This window comes from Anomalospiza imberbis, chromosome 5, assembly GCF_031753505.1.
Source record: "Anomalospiza imberbis isolate Cuckoo-Finch-1a 21T00152 chromosome 5, ASM3175350v1, whole genome shotgun sequence".
NCBI lineage: Eukaryota > Metazoa > Chordata > Aves > Passeriformes > Viduidae > Anomalospiza > Anomalospiza imberbis.
In genome coordinates this window covers 38,748,093-38,775,382 of record NC_089685.1, presented here as the reverse complement: position 1 = coordinate 38,775,382, position 27,290 = coordinate 38,748,093, and the positions used below count along the sequence as shown (strand labels likewise).

The window sequence follows — 27,290 nt, the reverse complement described above, 5'->3', positions numbered from 1 at the left end:
CTGCTAGAACTGCATATTTGTGCACTCAGTCTCCATGGTTGTTCTTCTGGCAACTTCCCCGTGCATTATTACGGACTTGAGATTCAAAGCTACCAAATGATGATTTGGTGAATATACTTACCTGCAGTGAACCACCATTGGTGTGTTATCATGTGCTCGACTTGCACGGATAAGTTTTACAAAATGGATAATTGGTGCAGTAGTTTCAGGGACTCCATGTTCTGGCCAAGAAGTGAAATTACACTGCCGCACCATCATGCAGTCTCCATGCTGAAAAATACATAATAATGCAGTTTTTACAGAAGAAATGCTACAGAAGGTTCAGTAAAGTACATGTAACCTTCTCAGTAATTTCATGTAGAAAATGAAGTTAGAATAGCATAATAATTATAAGATTACTGACACGAAGAGATAATTTGCTGTGCACAGAACTTCTGGCATGTTTTTTGAGGGATGGCATCAAGTCATCTTTCAGGAAGTATTAGTGATTTCGGTAGTGACTCTTCATTTGACTTAAGTCATTATATAATTTGTGTATGTATATATCTATAATTTGTAGATTGCAGGTTGAAGTTTCTATGGCTCATTTAGAAATTTAGTGAGCTGGGATGACAAATTTGTTCAGGAAAAAGCCTGAAAAGCACTCTAAGACTGATCCAGTGTGGTAAAGGCAAACACACTCACACTGGGTGAACTAAGATATATTTTCTTTCACGTTCTCTCAGTCAGAGCAGCAGGAACAGTAACCTCAAAAAAGAGGTTATGATCTAATACCCAGATTACTTTTGAAGGACATAAAAATGAAAGAACTGGATCACGCCAAAGGCCTGTCTACATCAATATGCTCTTTCCAACAGTAGTCAAGAAAAAATGTTAGGGAACATTGTAAAGCATGACAAAAATGTAGCTGTAGTTCCCCAGGATATCCTTTCCATTCTTAATGGTTTAAGAACTATTGACTAGTGACTTGTGAACTGCCTCAGTGGAAGACAGTAAATGGAAACTTAATAGTACTCATCATTATTTTCTTCTACTAATTTATATAGACTTTTTGAATCCCTGTAAGTTTTTTGCCTTCACAATATCCTGCAGCAAGGGGTACCACAGTTTAATCAACTGTTGTGTAATGAACCAGTTTCTATTTATTCAAATTGCTTTTGAACCAATCACTTGCTTCTTTCATATTGCAAGAAATAATGAACAACAGTGAACAATTATGTGTAGCAACTACTTTGTAGTTGTACTATTATTTTTAAACTGATCAACATAAAAATGGAAGAGAAATTCACAATGGCAATGATTTTGAGTTATTTGCTTCACATATGCTTTTTATCTTCACTGGAAGATCATCAAGCATTCACCCACTTGTGAATGGATGTACAGTCTTAAAACCAGCAATATAACACATTTTATGACATGCTTATAAAGGGCATAGCTTTTTGTGCAGGGTAGTTCAGCTACAGTAAATGAATCACCTAGTCAATTCAAATTATCTTCTTTTCAGCCTCACCCTCGTTAACACAAGTGACTTGGCATTTCACTGGAATTCATTTTTATTCTAAATAGTCCTTTTTCCAGTCTTGTTTCTCTATGTTCTATTTTTAGCAGAAAAAAAAGGTTTATCTTCCCTCAATCATTTTTAAATGTTCAGTTTCTCTGTACTATGTTCACAACACATCCCTCTGGGGTGACTGCTGAGACCAGCCCCTACTTGCTGTGTGCCCTTTGTCATATGAACATGCCACAGGACGGTAATGCCTGCATTAGCATGGACAATTTCAGGCCCTAAGATCTGGCTGCACTATATTCAACACAAATCAATTCTGGGAGCGCCACAGAAAGCTGACTTAATTTTGGATCTTTATTCCCGGATTGCATTTTGAGCCCACCTGCTGTTTTGAGTCAATGCTGGGTTATAATTTTTCCAACTCATGGAAACTGTAGTTCTGGGTCATGACAAAGGAGAAGACCTCTGCTGTACCCCTATTCCTCCTTCCCAGCACAAAGAGTAGGAGTAATACTGATCATTCTCATTCATACTGGGTGAATCTCCTGGGGGTGGAGGCCAATGGCTGGTGGTACAATGCAAAACAGCTGCACCAGAGAATCTTGCCCTTTTATCTGAGAGGGATACATTCAAAGGGATTTGTCTGATCCCAGAATGGTTAGGATTACTCCTTTCTAGAACAGACACCAATGTGTCCAAGTAGAAACTTCACCTCCCACCAGACCAGAAGTACAGTAACCTTATTAGGCCCTTGATAGTATATTGGACAAATATCTGAGCTCTTTGTGACAGAAATTCTCAGGCAATAAAACATGAATGAAAATAAAATACAGGACAATCAGGCAGTACAATGCATATGCACCAAAAGATTAAAAGAAAAATATTGAGGGAGTAGTTGGGTGGGATATAGCATATCTGATGTTCTTTTGGGTGCTGGATGAATTTTTTTCAATCAACTTCCAGCGCTGGCTTACCCTTTCAATTTTTAGGTCTCTGATGGTCCAGTCTATTTGAGTATCTTCCATCAATTTAGTAATCACTATATCCCCAAACACAGTCACTGGTTTATTATCTTCTGGCCAGTACTGATGACATCTTATCTGGAGGGAGATGATTACTAATTAATTAACAATTATCATGTCATAATCCTGATGGAAACTACATACAGAATTTCCAATTATATCAAATGCTTTTAATTGGTTCACTGGTAACTTACACGTCCTTTTTCAAAACATTGTGTGAGCATCACAAGTGTTTTAGCTCTTGTCTCCCACACCATTCTCCAGAAATCACCCACTGTTCCTGGTAATGGTCCCTGAGTTGCAATAAACTCGTTTGGACATAAATAGCCCTAAGAAAGAGAAAATGTTTAATACATAATGGTTGGCAAGGAAACAAAAGAGTTTGCATGTGACTCATAGTTGTGCCTGTTTCTGCCATGCCTAAGGCTAAAAGCTTGTCAGACATACTAAGCAAATTGGCATATGCCTGAATAGACACTGCATGGCAAGCTGCCTTGGAAAACTAAGAAAGAAATGGATTTTTTTGGTAGTCCAGTTATGAACCAATTACTCTACTAAAGTATGGGAAGTGCCATGGTAATAGAAATGCATTTAGTAGAGATATTACAGGGACATCAGGTCATCAATTCCCATTTAAAAGTATCTAAGCCTTCATATTATACTTACTGTAGATCCAGCTAGAGACCACCAAGAACTAAATCAAAAGGTGACCAACAAAGGAGAATCAAATAGTGCTAAGGAGCAGTGGAGCCAGGGAAACAAATAAGGAGCAGTCTGAGAGCTAGTGCAAGTAATACACACACTAATGACCTTGTTCTTTGGTGATTGTCTGAGATCTGCTCAGGGGCTGAAGCTCATTGAAATAAATGATCTCCAATTAAAGGTTTTCAAGAAACCTACTGAAGGTGTTGACTTTTATTTTAGTGTTGGCTTTTGCTCTTTGGTTAATTTATAAATTGGTGTAAAACTTGGGAAGAAGGAAGTTTATTGAAAAAATCTAGAGATACTCTGAGTGCATGGTTTCACACGGATCTCGTTCCTCACAGAAAAGAAGTACACCTACAGGAACTATTATGCACTACAGAAAGTCTAAAATAACAACAATAGCAATAATAGCAATAAATTTATGCCATAGAACTAGCAGTTCATAATATCACAGAGTTCTTCTTATTGCTCAAAACAACTGACACAGTGGTTTATAGCACCACTAAAGCTTCTTGTTGGAATTATAGCCCTATAATTCACAGCTGCCTGTTACTTACTCCATCTATAATATAAAGAACAGCTGGCAGTGGGAAACTATGTTAATCCTCCTTAGTTTAACAGCAAGGTGAGAAACTATAATTCAGGGATGCAAAGCTCACAGTTCAGTTACTGACTTTGTTTAACCAATGAAAGTCAAAGTAGCAGCACAGTTCCCATTTGTTGAAACTATGTACAAGACTTCTTTACAAGTGTGCATATGTAAATAGGCCTAGGTAATCAGGTATGTAAATACACATACATATTGCATGTTTACAACTATATGCATTTATATATTTGTATATCTACAAACATGGAAAGTGAGAGCAGATAAAGGGCAAAACTTTAGCCTTGAGAAACCATAATACTGGAATTGTCTATTCACTTATGAATGGTCATCCCAAATGTATGCACACAAGCAAAATCTCAGCAGGGAACACTCTGTAGCTGGCATTTGCTGCAGCTTTTTGGAAGTTGTTGTTAGTGTTCTCTGCCTAAGACTTGGCCTGTCAGTAACAGGAAGGGTAAAGACTAGACCATGCTCCAAGATGCCTCTGCTTTCCTTTTCAGTCATTCTGTGTAGTCCCAGCATCATGTGGCATGGTTCTTCCTATCTGCTAACTCTCACAACAAAGACATAGTGGGAATAAATACCATTTGCTCATAAGAAAGGAAGATTCTCTCAGCTGTACTGCTTATTGTCTGCAATGTCTCTTAGTTACCTGCAAATAACTATTTCTACTTTCCTTTGTGTCATCTGTTTTGACTACACTCTGCATGTCTTGCTACATGTTTGAAAAGAATTTAATGTAAATAAAATCTTGCCCTCATGTAAGATCACCAGCCACTGCTAGAAGAGATTAGATGCATAACTATAATTCACAATTTGAGCTTCAACAGGATAAAAATGAGATTAAAATATAGATGAAGAATTTACTTACATAATAAGAAAATTGGAAAGTCTGGGAAGAAAGATGAGGATGAAAAATATAGTATTACTTTCTTCTTCAAGAAGACTACTTTCATTTTCCTCCATCACAACTTTCACAAAATAAGAAGGAGCATCCCAAAACTGTTAGCCATTTCTATGAAAGTTTTCAGTTCAGTTATCTTTGCATTGTCCTATTCATATACAACAACTTTAACTCCTGAATCAAAAGACCGAATAACACCTATCTAAACAATTTACCTCAGTGGGAGCTCCCCTGTTGCCATTTATGAAAATGGTATGAGATAATTTATAAAAAGCAACTTGCTGGACACAGTTTTGATTATTTTTGGAAATAATTTAAATAATTTCTTAGCAATGAAAATGGCAAATATATTTTTTTAACTTGCCATGTTTAGTGCCACAGGAGTCACTTGAACAAAGTAGCAACAGTGGCTATAGTGAATGAAAGAAAAATTAGAATACTGTTTTTTGTTGTGAGTTATCTTTTTACTCTTCTACCAGAAAACAAATACAGTAAAATTGTGAGAGACTTTCTACTTACAGACACATAGCTGGCATTAATGTAGTCAGATCCAGGAATACCAGCATCAGGCATCAGCTTTACTCTGTTGTTATTATCTATCATGGAAGTAAAGTCTAGTTAAGTAAAATATTGGTTCAAAAACCATGAAACATGTAAAAAGTGTTCCTGGAGTGCTAAGAAATCAAAAATACTGTTATCAACAGTAACAATATTTGATGGAGCAAAACACTAATTACAAAGGTAATTTAACCTTTTTCCATTACTGTATGGTCTTTCTTCAATGTTCCAGACATATTGTAGATAATGCTTTTTAATTTAAGTGGTGAATGAGCCAAAACCTCCAATTTTATATATATAGAGGAGGATTCTGTACCTAAAAGGACCCTGTGTACTTCAAGTTATGCTGTCCTAGCACACACAACTTCTGTGTGAATCAAAGGGCAGGGTCAAGGATCTGATAGATTTTTCTATATACTTGCTGCCCAGGTCACTGAGCCAGATTCTGGCATTTATATATATATATATATATATATATATTTTTTTTTTTTTTTTTTTTAAATAAGGTTAAGTCATTATTAAAAAAAAAAAAAAGTTAAGGTTTCTTATTTGGTCCCACAGTACATATACAGAAACTACAAAATCCAAGAAACATATCATGTGTGTAACACCAGAATTTTGATGTTTGGTCTTCAACTCTAGTAAAGAACATTAGAATACAAAGTTAAGTATTTATGAAACATATCTGTTTATGTCTTACTGTCTGTGATGAAGATAAATTTTTAGTGACTGTGACTTAGAATATGTCTTGAACAAAGCAGTAGATAGCAGGAACAGCTGCTCTGAAAAGTTAGTAGAATGTAGCATTATTAACCGAGGAATGCTATGCACTCCATCTCACATCACAGCTAATGCCTAAAATAATAATGACATTTCTTGTCTTATTAACTGAAAAATGAAGCAGTGTTGAGTATAGAGAGACAGACTCCTGTCTCCTGTGATAATATCTAGCCTGGGCTTATAAGTTATCATACAGTCACTCTGATCTTCTGTGGAACCTTTGTAGCACATGTACACATATCCACAAGAAAGCATATCCAGACTCCTGAGGTAGGTGAATGCACAAACATGTGGATTTTATATGTTTAAAAAATTACTTTTTACTAAAGGGAAAAAAAAAAAAACCAATGAGGAAGAATTTTAAAGAGTTTGCTATGTGGCTTGAATTACAAAGCCAAGAAACTGTTGAGGCTACAGTTTCTTGCACCTGCATATTAAAGCTTGTGAGAGCAAGTTGAAAGCTACTTGCAAATAAAACTGTCTTTAAAAAAAAAAACCCTCAAAGTAAAGACGGATTACTTGACAGAAAATTATTTCATAATGTGGACATGATTGTACTGCTATTTCAAAGACAGATCAAACAAAAATACCCTTGCATTCCAAATATCTGTTACACTATTGAAAGTAAAGAGCAAAATGGAGGAGTTGGTCAGTAAACACACATACATGGCTTTATGTTTGGGAAACGATTCTTAGACCTGTTCCAAGGCAGATCAGCATCTGTTGAAGCAAGGTCTTCAAGAAACTTGGGAAGCTCCTGCAAAGGAATAAATGTTTGTTGGAAAACTTTTCCACTTGAATTTAAAATATGACACAATCACCCAGTAAGAGGAAAAACTCTACAGTTTTGCAACAGTGCATTTCTAAGAACAGCTGGAAGCATTACAGAGCTTCCCACCTCACTGTCAACACCAGTTAAATCAGCAATGTTAGATGCAGCACTGCAGACAATGCTGTCAACTTGAACAATTAAGCTTACATGAACTTTCACCTTTAAAAGCCTGGATAAAGTCAGTCTATCACCTTTTGTAATTTTCTGATTTTTTTCATGAAGTCACATGCTTGGTTACCATGCCCTACTGAGTCAGACTTAGTCTTGAATAATGCCTTTTCCTGACTCCTGTAGCTTGGGAGAGTTTGTGGTACAACATGAAAACTGATGAGAATTTAATTGAGACAACTGGCAATTAGATATTGTTCATGAGACTGTTTGTGAAAGGGGTGGGAAGAGTTATTTTGGGTTGTACTGCAACTTCATAACTGGCCATTTGTTCTACTACTAGAGGACAGAGGTGGATAAATCCTTCATGCTGAGGAACTTATTTGATGGGGATGTTTGTGTACATAAACAGGTATAATTTACAAAGTTGATTAAAATAGTTAACTTCAGAACTTGTTAATGGAGAAAACATGTTAAAGTGATGACCTTGGTGTTAAGAGAAGATGCAGAAAACGCAGAATTCTAAATACATTGCTAACTTCAATAGAATTTTGCTTTGTTTGACAAATGTAATACACAAGTCTGTTTTTTATATATACCTATCTAAGATATAAATTGAGGTCTATTTTTTGCTTTGAATGATCACAATACAAAATTTTGCTGAAATCCCTTCAAATTTGTCCTTTAATATTAGTGGTTACTATCTTCATGGGCTACTTCCAAAAGTTGGGCAGTCTTGCTATCAGGCTCAATTATCAATTATACCCTTTGCTGAGGTATTTGAGACAGTCTGTCTTTTATGAATAAAATTTAATGGGTATCTCCTAGAAAATAAATAAATAAATTAGAGAGGTAATGAAAAATGGAAAACCAGGATGCTTTATTTCAGTCCTTTTCTTTCATTGTTAATTCAAACATTTTGGTCAGCCTGGTGTGTAAAACAGTTAAAGGTGGAGATGTTAAAATTCCTCTCATTCAGAAAGCTAAAACTGTCACAAAATTTCTGTCATTGAATATTTTCATGAAGGAAGGGCATACACAAAATTCCTGTTTTGAATTTTGCAAGTGTTTTGGGCCATGTCATGTGAGCTTTAACGTCCCTCATTTGCTTCACTCCTCTGAGTTTTAGCTTGCCAGTTAACTACTGTAGAAGTAGCACCATTATACAGCACTTTGTAGTAGAGAGGAAATAGAGAAGCAGATCTTGTAATTTTCATAATGATGCTTCCATAACCGAACGAGTGCTCAAAAGCCTCATACCAATTCTCTCCATTAGTAGGGATTTCAGTCTTGTCTATTATTTTCATATTTGGGGAAAGAGTATTTGGGTTCCCAGACTCAGCAACAACTTGTCACAGATATCATGTTCCTTTGCAAAGTTATAAAACTTAGAAATAAAAAGTTTGCATTTTGTTTACTGTAGTACATCTGGGACACTGGTGACCCTTTGAAGGATTTCACTTTTTTTACTCATGAGCAGAACTTATCATAAATTAAGCATTAAGCAAGTATTTCTATTTCAGTAATTTACCAGTTACTAGAAAAGCATAAGTTCCCAAATGTATTGAAAGATGCAGGAATCAGCTGGAAAGCTGGAAGTTTGAATAGCAGTGAGGTGATGCCTGTCATCAGTTACTTTGGCTCCCTATGGTTTCTTTAAACTTGTCTTTTCTGACAAGAAATGGATCCAGGGCCACTCTGAGGTTCAGATTTCCTTCTCATCACATTTACACAGAGGTCAGATTCACATGTGAACCAAGATTGACCCTGGAAGATGTCCTGGCACTGCAGTTTGGTCAGTCAAGCAAATTAGATAAAACTGGGAATGTCCATAGATTAGAAGAGTAAGTGAAATGGAAAGACACATCTTTATGCTGGAAAACTCCAAACCATATTTGTTGTCTACAAACTGCCTATTGCAAATTATCCCCAGACTACTTTACCTACCAAAGCATATCTTGGAATTGTCCAGGAAGACTGCTAGGTGAAACAATCTAAATACAACACAGGGAATATACTACACTTTATTAGTGTAAATTATCAAATTCTCATATTCCATTCCCAGTAAACTTGAATTTACTCATCCAGAGACAGACCGAGAGCCCAAGCAAGCTCAGCACTGTGCTTTTCATAGAACCATAGAACAATTTGAGTTGGAAGGGACATTAACATGATCTAGTCCAACCCAATGTTGCCATGGGCAAGGATATCTTCCACCTGGTTGCTCAAAGCCCCATCCAGCCTGGCCTTGGACACTTCTAGGGATAGGGTATTCACAGCTTCTATGGGAACTTGTTCCAGTTTCACCACTTAGTTGTGTGCTTCAGATATGGCTTTACATCATGTTCAAGGGTTTATATCTTGAGCTAATCTTTCCTACACACATTGCAGGACCCTCAAGTCATTTATGTAAAAGTAGAATAATGCATGTGGATAAAAACAATGCAGATCATGACGTCTGCTTGTTTACTACATGCATTGCCTGCTCCTGAGCATTGTCATTACCGATATCATTTCAAGTGCACTGCTAATCCTATTGTTTATCTGTTAAAACATGTGCTACAAGTAACATAGGTACACTCATATTGAGGGACTGAACCTACCTTGAAATTCTGCCTGCCCTTGGACAAGTCATCTGGGAAGATATCACTACATTCTGAAACATGGAAGTTGAAGCTCAGAGAGAAAAAAGACTGAAAACCTAAATGATATATAAAACTGTTTATTATAGGTTGACTATATAAATTCTTTGAAGAAGACCTCAGCTTCCTGCCTTTTCCCTAAATTTTAAGCAGATTGCAAAGATTTTGGTTTGATAAAACACTATTGTTTAAGATTTAAGACGTTACAATGCTGTAAGGCATAGCCAATGTGGGTCTCACCTAAAGAAAGTAATACTAGAGGCTTTCTAGTTATGAATGTTAATATGTAAAAGTGTTATTGATATTAAAACTTTTCATCTGTTCAGTCATGCATAATGTAACTATAATAATTTTTTGCTCAAGTGAAATAACACTTCTATTTTATTGCTCTGAGAATTTTATGGTGCTTTTTATTATTAAATCCAGAGCAATTTTACCTAATGAGCATAACAAAAAACCTGTAGGAAATACCATTAATATTTATATACTTTTATTAGTCTTTCTTTGGAAACTGAAATATTATAATCTAGCAGAAGAAAAGCCAATTGTCAAGTCTTCATTTTTGTTAACCCAACTGGTAAATTATTCATGGTAGATTTTTAAATCCAAAATAATAAAGTCACTGGACACTGACAAATTATTTTTGCGCAAACAACTGTATGTGTTAAGAAAGATAATGATGATAAAGATTCTGAAATAACAAGTTATTGTTGAGAAAAAATAAAATAACCATAAAATATTACTTAATGAAAACAGTGAAAACCTTGAGATTTAAATTTGAAACTATACATGTATTGTATTATCTGTAATATATATTTTCAGAATGAGGCCCCTTTCAGAAAGGATAGGCTTGCTATTTTCATGTGCTCAAGTAAGGAAATGGAGGCTATTCATATGGAAGCTATTCTCAAGCGCATAAGAAATATGCTCTATTACTTGTAGAGGAACAAAAACCAAAGTACCATGTACAAACCTTTGATTTTCAGCACTAAAATCTATGAAAGAAAAACATTCCTGAGTTTCATGGCAGTATGACTGAGGCCTGAAAATTTTACAGAATGAACATTAACTCTGCTTTTTGAGTCATCACCACTCGGAAAAACAAACATATTTATAGCAGTTAAATATACCTGTGTATATGTTAGAAAACTCTAAATATCTTGTTCTTAGGTAACCTACATATGCAACACTAGATTTGTAAAAACATAAATATGGTGGTCTTGAAATGTTGGAGACTAAAGAAGATCATCTTTGGCTGACACTAAGGTGAATAATTCTGACGAGGTTGTAGTATAGGCTGCAGAATCCAAATCAGTGTACTGTTACTTTCTAAACAATCAACCTGGTAATTGGGTATTGATTATCAAGGCCAGAGTCCTTCATGGCCTTACTTGCTTAAAATGGACATGAAATGTGACACATGAAATGACTGAAGGTCTTGCGATGTTGTGACAACTGCTAGCAACATACCGAAAATTCTTCCTGAAACTTTAGGTTGTTGTTTGTGCAAAGTTCTTCAACATGTTGTAGAAAGGATTTCTTGCTTATTGGCCTGAAAGTAAGGACAGAAGAATTAGAAACCCGTAGGGAATATCTTTGTTATACAACAAAGGGAATATTCTTGTTTTATAACTGTAGTTTATTAATAAACATTATTTTCCAATTCAATGAAAATGATACTTATAGGCAGAAAATTATAAATTGCTTACAGCATGCTTATTTGATTTCTTCTTGATCACTTAAAAGATAAACATTTTATCTCTTTGTTGCTCCCTCTCACAAAATTTTTAATGTTGCTAATGTTAACAGTACTGTAGACTATCATTGTTTTTATAGGCAACAGCATTTCAAGGCAAGGTTTTGACATTAAATATGTAAAATTATTATTGCATTTTAAGTACATAATACTTCTTTGTCAGACAGAAAACATTTTACACATTGCAAGGTTTTAGACATATAAAATATTGCAGTGACCTCATTCTCATAATGACATGGTTTTTAAATCCTGAGGAGTTTAAATAACCCTGTATTACTTCCCAAGCTAAAACACAGACATGCAGGCTTCACCCCAGAGAGAGAGAAAGCATTTCTCCAGTTACCATGCAATTAGTCATGCTTTTATGATTTATACGCAGCTTGGAGGTTTTTTCTAACAAACATTGAGGAGAGAACCACACATTGAGACTCAGTGATGAACACAATATTAAAATCTTTAGTAAACTTACTTGATGGATTTTCTATAACTAAGTAACCTGAAATAGAGATCTTTGTTAAATGTAGCAAGCTGAGAGTTAACCAATTTTGTGCATTTTAACAGGTTCTAGATTAAATACCATGTACCTAAAGATTGGTTTCCCTTCTGGATTCAAACTCAGATACCTTTGGTGATTGTCTTTATTAGTTTTTATCTCAGGTATCAGCAGATATTAATTAGATAGCTGCAGTTTCTATCATTTTCATTAGATCACTTTACAGTGCTCTGGGCTCATATGGCCCTGGGAAACCCATACTTGCTGCACGCCACTACGTACACATTGACAGGCTTCATTTTGCATTCTTTACCCAATATCATTCTTCTAAGGGCCATTTCAGAGCATCAGTCTAGGATCAATCTGACTGAAAAGAGACACCTATTTCTCAGTCACTCTAGATATCTTTTACAGTCAATGAGGAGAAATAGGTGTATTTCATCTCATTTGAAGCAGATATCTAAAATGAGTCGCAGATAAATCATGACACTGGTGTGCCTCTACAGAAACCACAACTCTGGTTGTTTTCTGAAGATGTTAAAAATTAGTGTCCTGGTTTTATCTTCATTTTTCACATGTTCACGGCTGTCTCTGTATATGCTGATTTTAAAAACTGTGATACATATTAAATCTCTAACTTGATCTCACAGCAGGTTTCATGAAGACAAAACATGGGCATCTATTCTCAAAGGACTTTCAGATGGCCTTGAAACTTGGTCACATTGCCTCTGAATGGATTTAGAAACCAAATTTTCAGCACTCAGATTCAGAAAGCTTGTCTAAAGGAAAAAGTAAAAAAGTTTGTAATAATTCAGTTTAAAAGATAACCTGCTCCTTCAAAAAACTCTAAGTACCCCTTTTATGTGTCTGTTCCTCCAAATATACATCCTTACAGAAAATATTATTAAAAGTATACTATAATACAAATGGGTACTGTATTGATGTCCTAATTTTAGTAGAAAAGGAAAAATTGCTTTAAAAATAGTTTATGAAATTATTCTTAATTATTTAAATTTTAATTGAGCTAATAACATGAGATTAAATTTTAATTGAGCTAATAACATGAGATTAATAAAATTCTTGAATAATTTGTTATTAAGCATCAGAGAAGTTACTTTCAAAAGCACACTTTTTTTAGAGCAGTTATCCTGAAACAAAGCAAAATGGCTATGAAAGCCTCACTAGATCAGTCTCACTGGAATTAAAAGTATTCACAGAAATAAAGGTGCTTATTAAGAAGGACAACTGAAGGACAGCTTTAGAGTGAAAAAGAAGGCAATAAGATATGAAAGCGTGCCACTCAATTTATTCAGAATGCTTAGACATGTAGCTTGTGCTCATTATATCACATAAGTTGTTTGCATTATGTAGCAGATGAAACGACCTTCTCTTAATACTGGCAACATTATAGAACTAAAGTTTCCTAACAAAAAAAAAAAAAAAAAAAAAAAAAAAAAAAAAAAAAAACTTTTAATAGCTGTACCAAAGTACTGCACACAAATATATATTTGTCTTTGGCTAGAACAGAAACTTTTTGTAGGCTTTTTTTCAGGCCAAAATTTTAAGCAGACTTTGATAGGAAGTTACACTTTTTTCATTTGAATTCACCTATCTCCACCACAGAAGAACAGAAAAAAGTTATCTCCCAGTTGATATTCCAGTAATTTTTCAAATACTCTTCTCTCAAATTTTTAGCAATGAAGGGCTTACTGCATGTAATTTGCAATATGAAAATGCAATTTGGTCATTAGGAAATAAAAATTACTTCTGTGCTGTACGTAAGCAATCCAGGTAGGCCATTTAGTGTTTCAGTGCTGATGGTACATGGATCCAACAGTGTAAGATTTTTTTTAAGAAGTAAGGCATCTATGGGTTGACACTTCAACCTATCAGTAGGAATTTAAGGGATTTTTAGAGCTACTGAACTGGCACACTTTTATTAGTAGCAAGTGCACATAGCAGTAGCTTGGCAGCTCAGAAAATAAGATTATTTACTTAAAAGTACTTATAGGAAAGTTAATGTCTAACTTGTCTGACTGTGGCGAAGGTGTTGGCTTTGTTGTGTAAGGATCTTCAGAAGGGATGAATTTTGTGTTCTCACTTCCAAAGACTTCCAGCAATTCTCAGTTTCAGCATCCTTAGGCTTAAAAAATAGTATTTTTTAATTTCTACATTTCTTGAGTTGGACTACATAGTAATAATCTTAAAGTATTTATATATGAACTAAAACACATGTATCTGTAATCTTGTCCTCCACATTTCCCAGCATTTTACATAAAACTTAAAAATATAAGTATCACTAGATCTTGATGAGCACAATTTAGAATCAACCATGAATTTGAAAATTTCCCTATTTCAGCTGGACCATTTCAGATTCCCACTTTGCCTGACTTTGATATGAGGAAACAAAAACATTCTCTAAGATAAAGAATGCTTTATAGCTTTAAATCTGATTTTCTTTTAAACAGGGTATTGTTTCATGTGTGGGGTTTTTTTTAAAGACTATCAAAAATCTGAATCCCACTCAGATTACATATGATAGAGCTAGAAAGAAGCCATTTATTTGTGTTGGCAGTGATAACTGAAGACATATTGTCACACAGACTCAGCTTTCTCTCTGGGTCAATCATCTGAAATCCACAGGGAATTAAAACTTCGTCCAACCAGAAAACTACAGAAATTACTATGTAGGCAAAAGGCTTAACTCATAAGCACCACTGACACTTCCTAGGACCAACAGAGGAACTAATTTTTAACAAGTTAATTGAGAGCAATATTGAACTTAACCCTTCCTACATATTAAAGGCCTAAGGAAAGAGAACACATGGTCATTTCTTCCATTGTACCAGGACACATATATTCATAAACCTTGTCCTCCTGGAACACAAACTTCAGGAAGCCTATTGTTGATAGCTGATTACTAAAGGGAAACCTGTTGAAGAAAAAGACAAGGCGGAAGCCATGCCTATCTCTACTCAAAGGAAGACACGTCTGTCTACACAAAGAAAGTATATCAGGCTGGTCTATAGAAATAAATGTGTGTTACCTCAAATATAGACACCCACTGAATGCATAGTATATAGGAAAGATAAGATCAGACAATCATTTTCTATACAATACGTTTCCATAAGGAGTTCTAATTACCTGGCATTTGCAGGGGCTACAGTGTCTGTAATGCAGAAATATTTCTTCTGACCCTGCTTTCTTGACAAATTGTCTCACATAGAGTGAAACAAAAGCCTCAGAGAATCAACCACAAGGTTCAAATTCTCAAGGAAAGATTTTTAATAAACAGGCATCTAAATGGCTTTATCCTTGCTGTGGAAACCACTGCAAAAGTAGGGTGCTAGAGAATTTGTCTCCTAGGTAAGCACCTGGAACAGGGAAGAGTTACTTGTATCTCACCAAACCTGGTGCACACTGAAAATTTAAGGATAGAATCTGTTTACAGAAGATTAGTGTCTGCTTTGAAGAATGATTTGGCAAACCCTGTGGAACTGTTGTAAGGCAAGTAATGAGTACATCCAGTATATATGTATTCAGCGAGCTTAATGAAATAGTGTTTAATCCAGTTTAGATTGATGGGCTATGTATGTTTTGAACAATGTTGGTTTTTACTGTTGTCTCACACCATCTCCACCATCATGGAATGCAATATATGTCCCAAACATTCAAAATTAACATTTGGGATTCATAAAGATCTCATTTTCCACTAACTGCAGTAGGACTTAATTCCCTGCATGCCCTCAGAAATGACATCCAATTAATCAAATGTTTAACAAAGACTTGCTGAGAGTGAGTGTATATGTACTAGCTAGCATCAGTAATTTTAGCCACTGCAGTTTGTTAATAATTTTTTTTTAAATTATTTTAATTAAGTTGAATGACTACTACTGGGATTTTCTTTTAATTCCCTGGTCCAAAAAAAAATTTTATCCCAAAAAACTTTCAAAATTATTGCAATGGAATGCTTAGAATTTTTAAATTTCTCTTTTCCTACTCAAACTGACTTTTGTACTGCAAAATACTTCAATTAAAAAAGTTATAAAAATGTGTGAAATATAATGTTTTGATTAACCTATACTGAACATTTACTGAGCTTCAAGCTGTTAAATTTTTTATCTAAGAATGGTGAAAAGTATTTCCAGCCATATTCATACAGAACAGAAATTTTTTTTCTAATTTATTGTTTTTCTCATGAGATACCAGCAGCAAAAATTTTCTGAGAATATCAGCCAAGTTCAGAAGCCGCGATCCACCAAGTATGAGAGAATATCTCAAGAGACAATGGATGAAAGATGGGCAAGAAGGAACTCATGGAGCAGGCTGGAGTATTTTGATTCTGTGGATGAACTCTGTCAGCTGCAAGTGTGTGCCTTTACTGATTTATAGTAGCTGAATAATATAATGTCAGAGTAGTGACAAAAAAAGCTGCTTTCCAGAATACCCCCTTCAAATGAGCACTGAATGGGATGATTAGTAGGCGGAAGGAACAAATCTATATTGTTCTGTTTTCACCTAGGATTTTCACATTTTCACACAAACTCCCCGTTACCCTTTCAGGGTGAAGCTGGACCAGATTTCAGAAGATTTACTGCTGCCTGAAAAATACAAACATGCCAGTCTGATAAAGGAATCTGCCCATCTCTGCCCTCCTCATACACTTGCAAGATGCCACAAACTGGAACACAGCAAGCACTGCAAACGCAGCTGAGATAGCTGCCTAAAGGTGGCCAATGTAGATAGTGCAGATGCAGTGATGCCCATTCCAAATGCATGGGACATTTGTGAAGGTCAGACTGCAGTCACCAGCATTACATACTGTAATTAAAGATACTAACATGTCACTGCTTTAGCCACAAATTATGAGAATGCTAGGGTCAACACAAGAACAGGAACTGTGATTGACTTCAGCATAGCTGTTCCCTAGTGACAACAGGTACAAAAGCTCTTTCATGCAACTGTGGAAATCTAAATACAGGAAACAAAAACATTTTAGTCATTAGGTTTTGCAGTAAGCTGCCTTGGTACATGCTGCCATGCTTCTGCCAGCTCCCTGATATAACTAGTCAATCCTTCCTTACCGGGAAGGATTAACTAGATTAAAGACAGCACTAGAGACATGAAAAAAATGTCCCTTTTGGCCATTGACTTCACCAGAACAGAATATTATACATAGTGAAAGATTCTTTGAAGCTTAAAAAAAAAAAAAAAGCCAAAATGAACTAAAATTTTTTGAGCAAATAAAGCAGATCCTGCCCCTCATTACTATATGCATGTTATCTATGAGAGTTCCTTGGGGGCACATTTTCTGTCTTCCAGATGAAAAGATGTCATGAATCCTGTCCTGAGGAGCTCTCAATTCATGTCTGCACTTCATCAGTTTATCATAATGTTCAATGAAGGACCTGGGCAAGGAGCCTACTATAGCTTCAGTGCCACTATGGTTTGAAAAATAATAATCCAAAATTCCAACAGCTACATCCTGTGCCTTACAGTGACAGAAGTAGAAAGTTTTTGCTTTTGGCCATTAAAGGACAGTTGGAAGGTGGGAAGAGAAAAATAGAAATGGAAGGACATAAGAAATTGCAAACCAAAAAGTGAGACTGACTCATTAAAATAAGGGTGATGTAACTATAACTACTGAAGCACTGTTCAGTAAAGGTCTTGCTCTGCATAAATCACATAATGAAGCATACATAAGTATGAAATATTATAGTTTTCAATTACCCTTTAGAGTTTGAGACTATAAAAATTTAAAATACCAATAATTTAGACAGAAAAGTGGCAGAATGGTATCTGCAAACCAACACAGGATTTGACTGTGTGGATATGTTGCTGAGGTTGTCAGGACATAGTATGAAACAGCTGCAGTGTAAGTACAAAAGATAGTTGAGGAAAAAATCAAATTTCTCTTGAGTGTATATATCCTAATGTCCTAAGGAAAGAAACAGTATGTTTCTTATGTCACATTTACACAGCCTTTGTTTCAAGGATAGGTTGTTTATATCAGGACTATATTGCCATACTGTGTTATAATTTCCATTTAAAAATTACCCTGGTTTATTTGAAAATAGTCATAAAAGTCCTATAATTCAACATTAGGGACTAACAATATACATGATTTCATGATGAAAAATACCATTGTTTGCCATTAGAATAACTGCAAAGATTGATGTTTCATTTTGATTAGTTATATCATTCAATATAATACGACAACACACAGGTTAAGAGAACAGAATGGAAAACACACCATGTTGCTTCAATAATACAAAAACTTACTGGATGACAAAAATCTCCTTGCGTCTAAAGAAAAATGAAGAGTATCTGGAATTAAAATCCATTAACACTTTAGTACATAAACAACATTAGTACTATTCTTATTCAGCTAACGATGTGTAAACAAGGTAATTTTGAAAATCCATCAAGATCATTTATCTGAGGCACAGTTACTGCAGTGCATTGGCAATGGTTCTGCTTCAGAGGATGCTTTGCTCTGTTATTAGCAGGTACTAAATTCTGCTATCTGAACAAGTGCCACGCACAGGACATACCCCAGCCCTTACGTCAATGAGTTCCAGATGATTCCCAGTATGTTTTCTCATCTGTTACAAGCAGCCATTCTTTTGTGCTCTATTTTGAACAGGTTTGTACATGCAATCAACTTACTCTGTACCACACACAGACATACACAAAAACCCCAGGTCAACAACTACAACCTTTCATCTTCCAGCTATTCCTAATCTGCAACAGTAGGATATTTGGCTACTAGGTCAAGACTATTTTAGGCTTCTCATCTTTAAGGAGAATGCCTACCACAGTGTTTCATCTGCGAGACAGCAGGGAAAATACAAACGGCTGAGGAACGTTCACCAAATATTTCTAACACAGTTGGATGTCATATATTATTGATAATCACCATTATATTCATCTGTTGTGTAATATCAACATTTCTGGCAGTCAAAAAGCAGTTATTCTGATAAATATCTGTGACAAGATTTCTCACCAGATACAAAATGTGAATTGTTGCATGCACCTTAAATGAGTAGATGTTACGATAGCCAGTGTGCTAAGCTCCACAGAAACCCAGATGTTATGCCAATCCCTTTTGTAAAAAGACAAATGTTTTCAAAATGTCAATTAAACAATGACATATTTTTTCTTGAGCTAGTTGATTTGTTCTCGAATTAGTTGGCAGGGACTTCTAGGAGTCTGGCTTTTTCAGAAAGCTTTTGTAAGTTTGCAGCCTAAACAAAAAATTGGGCCATTAAAAACACTTAGAAATTCTGCATGTTTAAAATATGCAACCCTTCTTTGGCTAACAATTAAACAGTGATTTGCACTTAGATTTTTATCTTGTTGTAAAAAGAGCTAAAGATTAAGTGATTTTCTAAAAGCTAGTGAGAAGTGTCTTGAGGATGGAGGTCATTCTTTGAAAAAGGATCTCAGTGACCTGTGTAAATAAGAACAGCACAAACACTCCCAAACAAGCAAAGGTCAGAAAGGGGTCATGGCTACAGACCCTTTGGACTACTGTTTTGCCTACGGAGTATGCTTACCGTGTAAATCTCTCATCCTTCAGCTCCAGGTCTGCCACTGTGATCAGCTGATCCAGTTTGAATTTCGTGTCAATAATTTCAGCATCTCGTGGGGAGTATGTGCCTCCCTCTTTTTGCTTTTGCCGAATTCTAAATGGAAAATAATAGTGAAAAATACACATGCAAAATATTTAAGGACACATATGTCAATACTTTGATTTGACAGGCTGAAACTGAAAAATGGTTGCCAAGAATCCTTCCTTGGCTTTTATTAAGTCAAATTGCAATTTAGTAATTGCAATTTAGTCAAATTTATTTTGTCTAAAATTCAAATGAGAGAATCTACATGTTGTATTCTTTTAGTTTTCCTACATAAATTCCTTGTTAATGCCTGAATAATGCAACTGAGTAAGAACAGAACTGATGAATGAGAAAATTAGCATCATGTGTGCAGTACACAGCCTGCTTCTTTACATGGATATTTTGTTCACATGGATGTTTTTTGAATTAAAACTCAATTTGTGTTCCCCATGTGAGAACTCAATGTATTTAACTGATAAATTTATTAGGAAGACAGAAAATATAATTGAGAGTATTTACTTCATACCCAGCTGTAGATAGTATTAGCCATCACAATAACTACAACCAGCTGACACTCTGATCTGTCACTAGAGAAGTGGCTCTGAAAGGTTAAGAAAGGCTACGACTCTGATTTTCCCTCTGGAGAAGTTGGATTTTCTTCATCTATGGAGGTTACCCTCACTAGACAAAAATTTTTGTGAGTCTCTCCCTAAAGATCTACATTTAAAAAAAAAATCAAGACATTTTGAAATTACAGATTAGTTCCACTCTTTCAACTCTTCTTTAAACCATTTTTGAGTGTTTTCAAGCCAGCTATGGCAATGATATATAAATCTCACCTTGCAAAAACATATACTGCAGCCACCAAAAGAACGACTGAAAGAATACACAAAGTAACAGCAAGGACAACTTCTACAGATCTTCCTGTCAGTCCTTCACCTGCAACAGAAAGTGGAAAGGTAATATATCATAGATTCTTTGGAATTTTTAAATGTCTGACAATATGAAATTAGGGAATAATGAAAGACACTTTTAGTCTCCATATAACTGCACCCATTTTATGATTGTTGAAGAGCTGCTTCAGAAAGAAAAGTATAACAAAAACCAGAAACAGTTCGTGTAAGGGCTCCTAAGCATTGCTGATCTATCCAACACATTATTTCAATACACCTGTATGTGCAGGTGTTGCCTGGTGTTTTTCTGTTTTACTTGCTAAACAGATTAAGGTCAATCTATACTGCAGTAACATCAGTCTGGCCCGAGTTCAGCTCCTGCTTCAGCCTCTGTGCAGGACTGCTCCAGCTCCTCAAGTGGAAAAGGGAGAGCACAACTCTAAAGCAACGAGACTTGCAGCTGCCACTCATAGACACAATGTATAACATACTATTTTTAGAGGCATTTTAAGAGTCCTGAAAGAACTGAACTAATGATGAGATCTGAGCTTTCTGGATTAATCTGCTTCACTGACCATTAACTCATGCTCCTGGTTTATGTGAGAATTGGTGATATTGTTAGGAATAACCTCTAGGAGGTCAAAAGTAATCATAAAGGCCTCTATGACAGAAAAGTAAAGGTGTTGGTATTCTAATCAGTCCTTCCAGGTGAGAATGAAAGCTCATTCAGAAATTGATAAACTATTTAGATTAGTAGTTTCTAGGCCTCTTTTTGAGCTTCTATAATGCTAAATTTCTGGGACTCATTTAATTTCACACCCTTCCTGTAATCCTGTACCTAAAACAAAAATCACCCTCTTTTTCTCTTAGGCAACAGTGAAAATAAGAAAAGCAAGGGAATTCTACTGCTGGTATTGTTTCTTTTTGTTGACATTCATCTCCACTTGCTGGCCCACTGTAGAAAAACTTAGCTCCTGTTTAGTCTCAAGGAGAAGGAGAAAATGTACTGCTTCTAATAATTAAACTATTTCCCAGACAAGGAACGACATCCTCCCTACTAGAAACACTGGGGAACACCATAGTCTTGGCTTTGTGATTTTTGGATTTGAGAGTATATTGCAGATGATCTGGACTGATGTACACAAGAGAATGTGAGTAAAATTCAAAATGATCCTGATTTATCTGAAGAAGTCACCTTGAAACAGTGGGATGAACTTTTGTAAGAACAATGCATGGTTCTACATGTAGGCAGGAATAATCAGCTACAATAATACACCATAGGAAACAATAGGCTAGGTAGAAATTTATCAGAAGAAAGTGTGAGATTGTTGTAAACTGACACCAAAATGAATAAGCAATATCAGACCTGTATGAAGTGACAGACAACAGAATTCAGTATCATTTGAAAAACCCCTGAAACAATCCTTCCACTGCCTTAGTAAAATTTTAGATTCAACACTGGACATTACAAAGTAAGAAAAAATTTAATCTTAGGTAAAGATAATGGAATAGAAAAGCAAGTACAAACACAAACGTTTCAATGAGAAAATGAATGAAAAAGTTCCTGCCACTCACTTTTCACTGTAATAGGGCAAAAGTATTAGCAATGCGAAAGAACAGAAGAATATTCAAGGGAACCTCTTACAAAAGTTCTACCTATTTTGCACTGAACATTGAAGTCTATGTTAAAATATACAATTAACATAAATCCAAAAAATGCAGATGTTATTAAACAAAAGAGTGCTGGTAGAATACCAACCAAGAATTTAAAAACCCCACATTTTCTCGTGCTTCTTTGGAACAGGGGAGGACTAAACATATCTCTGTAGACATGTCTGTAGAGATAATCACGGGTATGGAACAGGAAACAAAATAGTGAATATCATGACATGTAATTCTGAAGTGCTGCACTCAATACATGATGATAAAAAATTGCAATAATAAAATCCCATAAGGTTGGTTTCTATGCAAAAGACAGTGTCAGGAAATCCCATTTTGATTATTTCCTGTCTCATCAGCTTTATATTTAACATGGAAAAGGTACGCTTACACAGGACTACCAGTTGCCCCACAGTGATTTACAGAACCATGGGAGTTTACAAAAAGGGTACAAGCTGCCTTAATGTATTACAAGTTTAAACAGTATTTATCACTGTACCTTGATTATCTCATGCAAAAACGTTGAGCTTTCATTGTAGTATGGACAGTAACTTTGCAATGAGAGTCATGCATTGTGAGGAAGAAACTCCACCTCTCCAGGTCAAGAGGAAGGTTGTGGTACACCAAATATGATTGGGTGGGTGGGCCCTATTAAAATGTATCCTTTACTATAATTAAAAAACATTATTCCAGCTGTATATTCCCATGACTTCTTCTTCAGTATTCCTCCCTAACAAAATTCCCATTATCTACAAGAGCATCTGACATGTGTCACAACACGATTTCTCAAGATTTTCCATATTTTTTTCTGCTTCAAACACGTAATATTAAATTGCACCAAAAGGTTAACTTGCTGATTTTCCAGATCAAATATTTTTTATATCAGTGGATTTAAAAACCAGAGGGTTTTTTTAACTGCTATGAATACCTCTGCCAGAATTCAAATTGAGGTTTCAGCTAATAAAATGAAAGTGTAATGTTGGAAACCCAGAGATTTCAGAGATTATTAATAAAGAAGCAAACTGATTTAAAATCAAATTGCAATTCAGATTTCAGGCAGCATAAATTTCTCCTGGGAAGCGGCTGATGTTATGAGTGAAGCAGAAGTAATTGGGTTGCAAAGATTAATAAAAGCTGACTTTTTGGCATGTTTTCTGAGTCATGTTTTTAGACAAAGCTGGAAGTTCCTATAACCAAGCAAGTTTTCTAAGAAAACTCTTGGGCAAATTTCCTCATGCTATGTGTCTCAAGTGTGCTCTATCTTCAGGACCGTTCAACTGCAGTACTTGTGATATATCAACTTGGTGTTAATTTCCCGGCACTTTTAAGAAAGCATGCAAAGAGCTTTTGATTATCTATTCCACATAAGATGGAATTACTCTGAAATTTAGAAGCTAAGACCAGACAAAAGTATGCTGTAGTCTGGCCTTAGACTTCAAAAAGCAATGTTTGATGTTAAAGTTTAGCACAGAAGGCATTGGATGGGTATGAGTAGACATGGATATCTGAGGACTTTATCCCTGTTTTGGTATTTTCTCTATTACATTTTATTCAGCATACAAACAGATCTTGCTTATATATCTTGTACAAGGTAGAAAATGTCAAAAGTTTTCAGTAACAGTGCATAAGGCAATGAATTACTCTATTGCCATCCACTAAGTATTGCAGATTTTTCTGTTAGAAAGGAGAAAATTTCCCAGAAGATTGGATACAGTTGGACTCATTTCCAGTAAATTTGTTTTCCCTGATTGGACACACTATCTTTCCCTTACTGGGAAAAATATTTACTTCATTTGCTTAAAACTTTTAAACTCAAAACATATAAAGAGAACTTTTATGTTGCACTTTCCAAAGCATTCTGGGCTGGAGAAATAGTGCCAGATCCTTTCAGAACATTCAGGTAATGAATTAGCATTTCAGGGTCTTCAGTATCAGATCATGTAGCAAATTCCTAAAATGGATTAGATGAATATGGGAGCTCATATCACAGAAGATGAATGCCAAATGAAAAATATGTGCCCACTAAAATTCTTCTGGGTACTCATCCAGTTGTCTTGATATCCATTTTCAGAAACTCAGGGCTAAGGCTAAGTAAGTTTTTGACTTACAAATATATTAAAAGAACTTACAGATCTTATTGCAATCTGCTACAAGAGATGCCATTCCCAGTTTTGGGGGTATATCAACATGGCCAAGAAGGAATTGTGTTTGATTTCAGACCAAATAACTGCTGGCCTATTTGCTAGTGACTTTAGAACCAGATGGATTCTATTAGACAATATTAATTTATTAATTCATATGGAGCTTTGTCTATATCTAAAGGATGTAGCGGTCAAAGGGTCATGCCCTCAAATGACCTGCCATTAAGCTCACTGGAATATAATCATAGAATCATTTAGGTTGGAAAAGGCCTTTAAGATCATCAAGTCCTGCTGCTAACCCAGCACTGCCAAGACCACCACAAATCCTGTCCTTAAATGCCACATCTACACATTTTTTAAATACCTCCAGGGATGGTGACTACCACTTTCCTGGGCAACCTGTTCAAATGCTTAATGCTATTTCTGTGAAGAAATTTTTTCCTTATATCTGATCTAAACCTCCCCTGTCACCATATTTTCTCTTATCATATTGATTGTTACCTAGGAGAAAAGACTGGCACCTATCTTGCCACAATCTTCTTTCAGGTGGAGAGTGATAAGATCTCTCCTGAGCTTCCCTTTCTCCAACCTAAATGTGCCCAGCTCCCTCAGCTGCTTCTCACAGGACTTGTGCTCCAGACCCTTCATCAGTTCCATTGCCTTTCCCTGAACACACTCCAGCACCTCAATGTTTTTTGTACCGAGCTCCGAACTGGACACAGGACTCGCGGTGTGGCCTCACCAGTGCCAAGTACAGGGAGACAATCCTTGTCTCTGCTGGCCACAATATTCTTGATCCAGGCCAGGATGCCATTGGCCTTCTTCGCCACCTGGGCACACCCTGGCTCGTGTTCAGCTGCTGTTGACCAGCACCCCCAGGTCGTTTATCCCTTGGGGATCATTCCAGCCACTCTGTCCCCAGCCTGCAGCACTGCACAGGTCCAAGCAAAGGACCCAGCACTTTGCCCTGTCATACCTCATCCAGCTGGCCTTGGCCCATCAATCCAGCCTGTCCAGACCCCTGTGCAGAGCCTTCCCACCCTCCAGCAGATCAACACTCCTGCCAAACTTGATGTTACCTGCAAACTGACTGAAGGTGCCCTAGATCCCCTCAGCCAGGTCATCAACTGGGACATTAAACAGGACTGTCCAAATAGTGAGCCCTGGGGAACTCCACTAGGGACCAGCTGCCAGCCAGATGAACTGCATTTAACCGCCATTCTTTGGGCTAAGCCATGCAGCCAATTTGTCATGCATCCAGTACTTGTTCCACATCCAACACAGAAAGAAACAGCACAAACAGAATAGCTACAAGAGTTTGCCAAACAAGATGAACCATCCTGGAAGCATTTTTATCAGTATAATTGAATCTCTGCAAACAAACTTCATCAATACTGCCTCTTCATTTAACAGTCCAGGCTGACATAGAATCCCTGGACTACTTCAAAAGGACATACAAGGCAATGGATATATTTCTTCAGCCTTTCTAATTAAGCTACATCCAATAAACATAGAGATTATTGACTTCCCAGAAACCACTGTATTAAAAAGAAACGTGGAATTGTGTAGACTCTTTAGAAATAGAGAAATACTTTAGTAAATTACAGTATTCTTACCCAATGTTTTGACAGGGTCAGAATAGTCAGAATCTGTAAACTGCCCTTTAATGTTAGTTGCTCTGAACTTAAATCTGTGAAAGAAAACCAGGAAAAGTAATGAAATAAAGTTTATATGCATTTTCTTAAAAATGGTTTCACTCACAAACTAAAAGAATATATTTAATTTTAGTATAACATAATTTTAAATCATTATTCACCTGCAAAAGTGACATTATGACAGACATCAAGAATTCAGTGTCAAAATCTTAAATGTATAAAAAAACCCCAATGTGAAATACTTATCTCGAATTTGGATTTATTTAATTTAAGAACTCAATAAGCATCTTCATTTGCTTGAAAATTTTGTAAAAAAGATTGCATCCCATATCTATGCTCAGCCAAGAAAATTAAAATTAGATACGTATGATAATCAGTTCAGTCTCTTCCTTTTCTAATTTAACTATATGTTTTGAGTGTTTGTATAATTCTGTATTGCACATAATCTTTTTCTTGGACAAACATGGAGACAAATGTACTTACAGGTACTGCCTTCTTGGTTTCAGTGGGCCGTTACATATTTTGTCTTGACTGCCTGGTATCAGACATGTAGTATCAGCACCTATGACATATATCTCTTCTTTCCCACTCAGATCTTCTTTTCCTTCTATACATGGTGGGTTTGGAAAGCCTTCATTTGTAAAATATGGCCTTGGTCTGTTGAAGTAGGCATCATACCACTTTGTAACATTCCCATCATGCTGAGCTATTGTCAAGAAAAGAAGTAATGGATACAATTTACATTCTAACCAGCCTGCAATTAAAGAAGTTATGTAGGAAATTATTTTTAAGAGCTTAGCACACTAATGGTGCAATTTACACAAATGAGCCTAGAATTGAATTTGCATTAAACCCCAAATTTCCTTACAATCCACACTATCTATGTTTTGTCAACTCTGAGTAAGCCAACTAAACCACATCTAGAAAATTTGAGGGGCAATTTCATGTAGCAGTTCTGTCACAAGACACTTGACTTTGAAACTGAGCATGGCTAGCTAGCAAAGCCAGTAAAAACTCTTTTGTCTGAATACAGTAACAATTATTTCATAAATTAAATTACTAGGTTTCCATACATGGATGGTGCCCAGCAGCTCATGAGAAAAATTTTCACAGTGTTGCTTAGCATGGTATTTGTTTCTCTTTCAGTTCAAGAGAATCTTCACTGCAATAGCTATGAAGTAAATGTCATTAGGATTAGTGCAAAAATGCATAATTCAGAAAAAGGTAAGACACTTAAGGTACGTTCACTTAATGTGCATACTTTGCTTCTATACTTTGAAACCAAGTAAAATAAGGCATTTAAATACCTGGAGTCTGTCCTTCTTAGGTAAAGTAAGCCTGACCATGAGATGTCCTATCATAAAACTCCCACTCACATTGGTAAGCAATTACTCAAAAGGTTTCACAGT

At 35.8% G+C, this 27,290-nt stretch overlaps 1 protein-coding gene across 1 annotated transcript in view; it reads right to left on the bottom strand.

Annotated features, from left to right (window-relative positions):
- PTPRQ (protein tyrosine phosphatase receptor type Q) overlaps positions 1-27,290 on the bottom strand; it is a 123,428-nt gene that overhangs the window by 5,522 nt on the left and 90,616 nt on the right. Inside the window, exons 49-59 of the mRNA XM_068190305.1 lie at positions 26,365-26,587; positions 25,843-25,916; positions 20,373-20,472; positions 19,474-19,602; positions 18,197-18,241; positions 11,136-11,217; positions 6,750-6,840; positions 5,265-5,341; positions 2,724-2,858; positions 2,482-2,607; positions 122-270 (exon numbers count right to left, since the gene is read on the bottom strand). Of these exons, the coding sequence (XP_068046406.1) occupies positions 122-270; positions 2,482-2,607; positions 2,724-2,858; positions 5,265-5,341; positions 6,750-6,840; positions 11,136-11,217; positions 18,197-18,241; positions 19,474-19,602; positions 20,373-20,472; positions 25,843-25,916; positions 26,365-26,587 (1,231 nt within the window). The remainder of the gene's footprint in view (positions 1-121; positions 271-2,481; positions 2,608-2,723; positions 2,859-5,264; positions 5,342-6,749; positions 6,841-11,135; positions 11,218-18,196; positions 18,242-19,473; positions 19,603-20,372; positions 20,473-25,842; positions 25,917-26,364; positions 26,588-27,290) is intronic.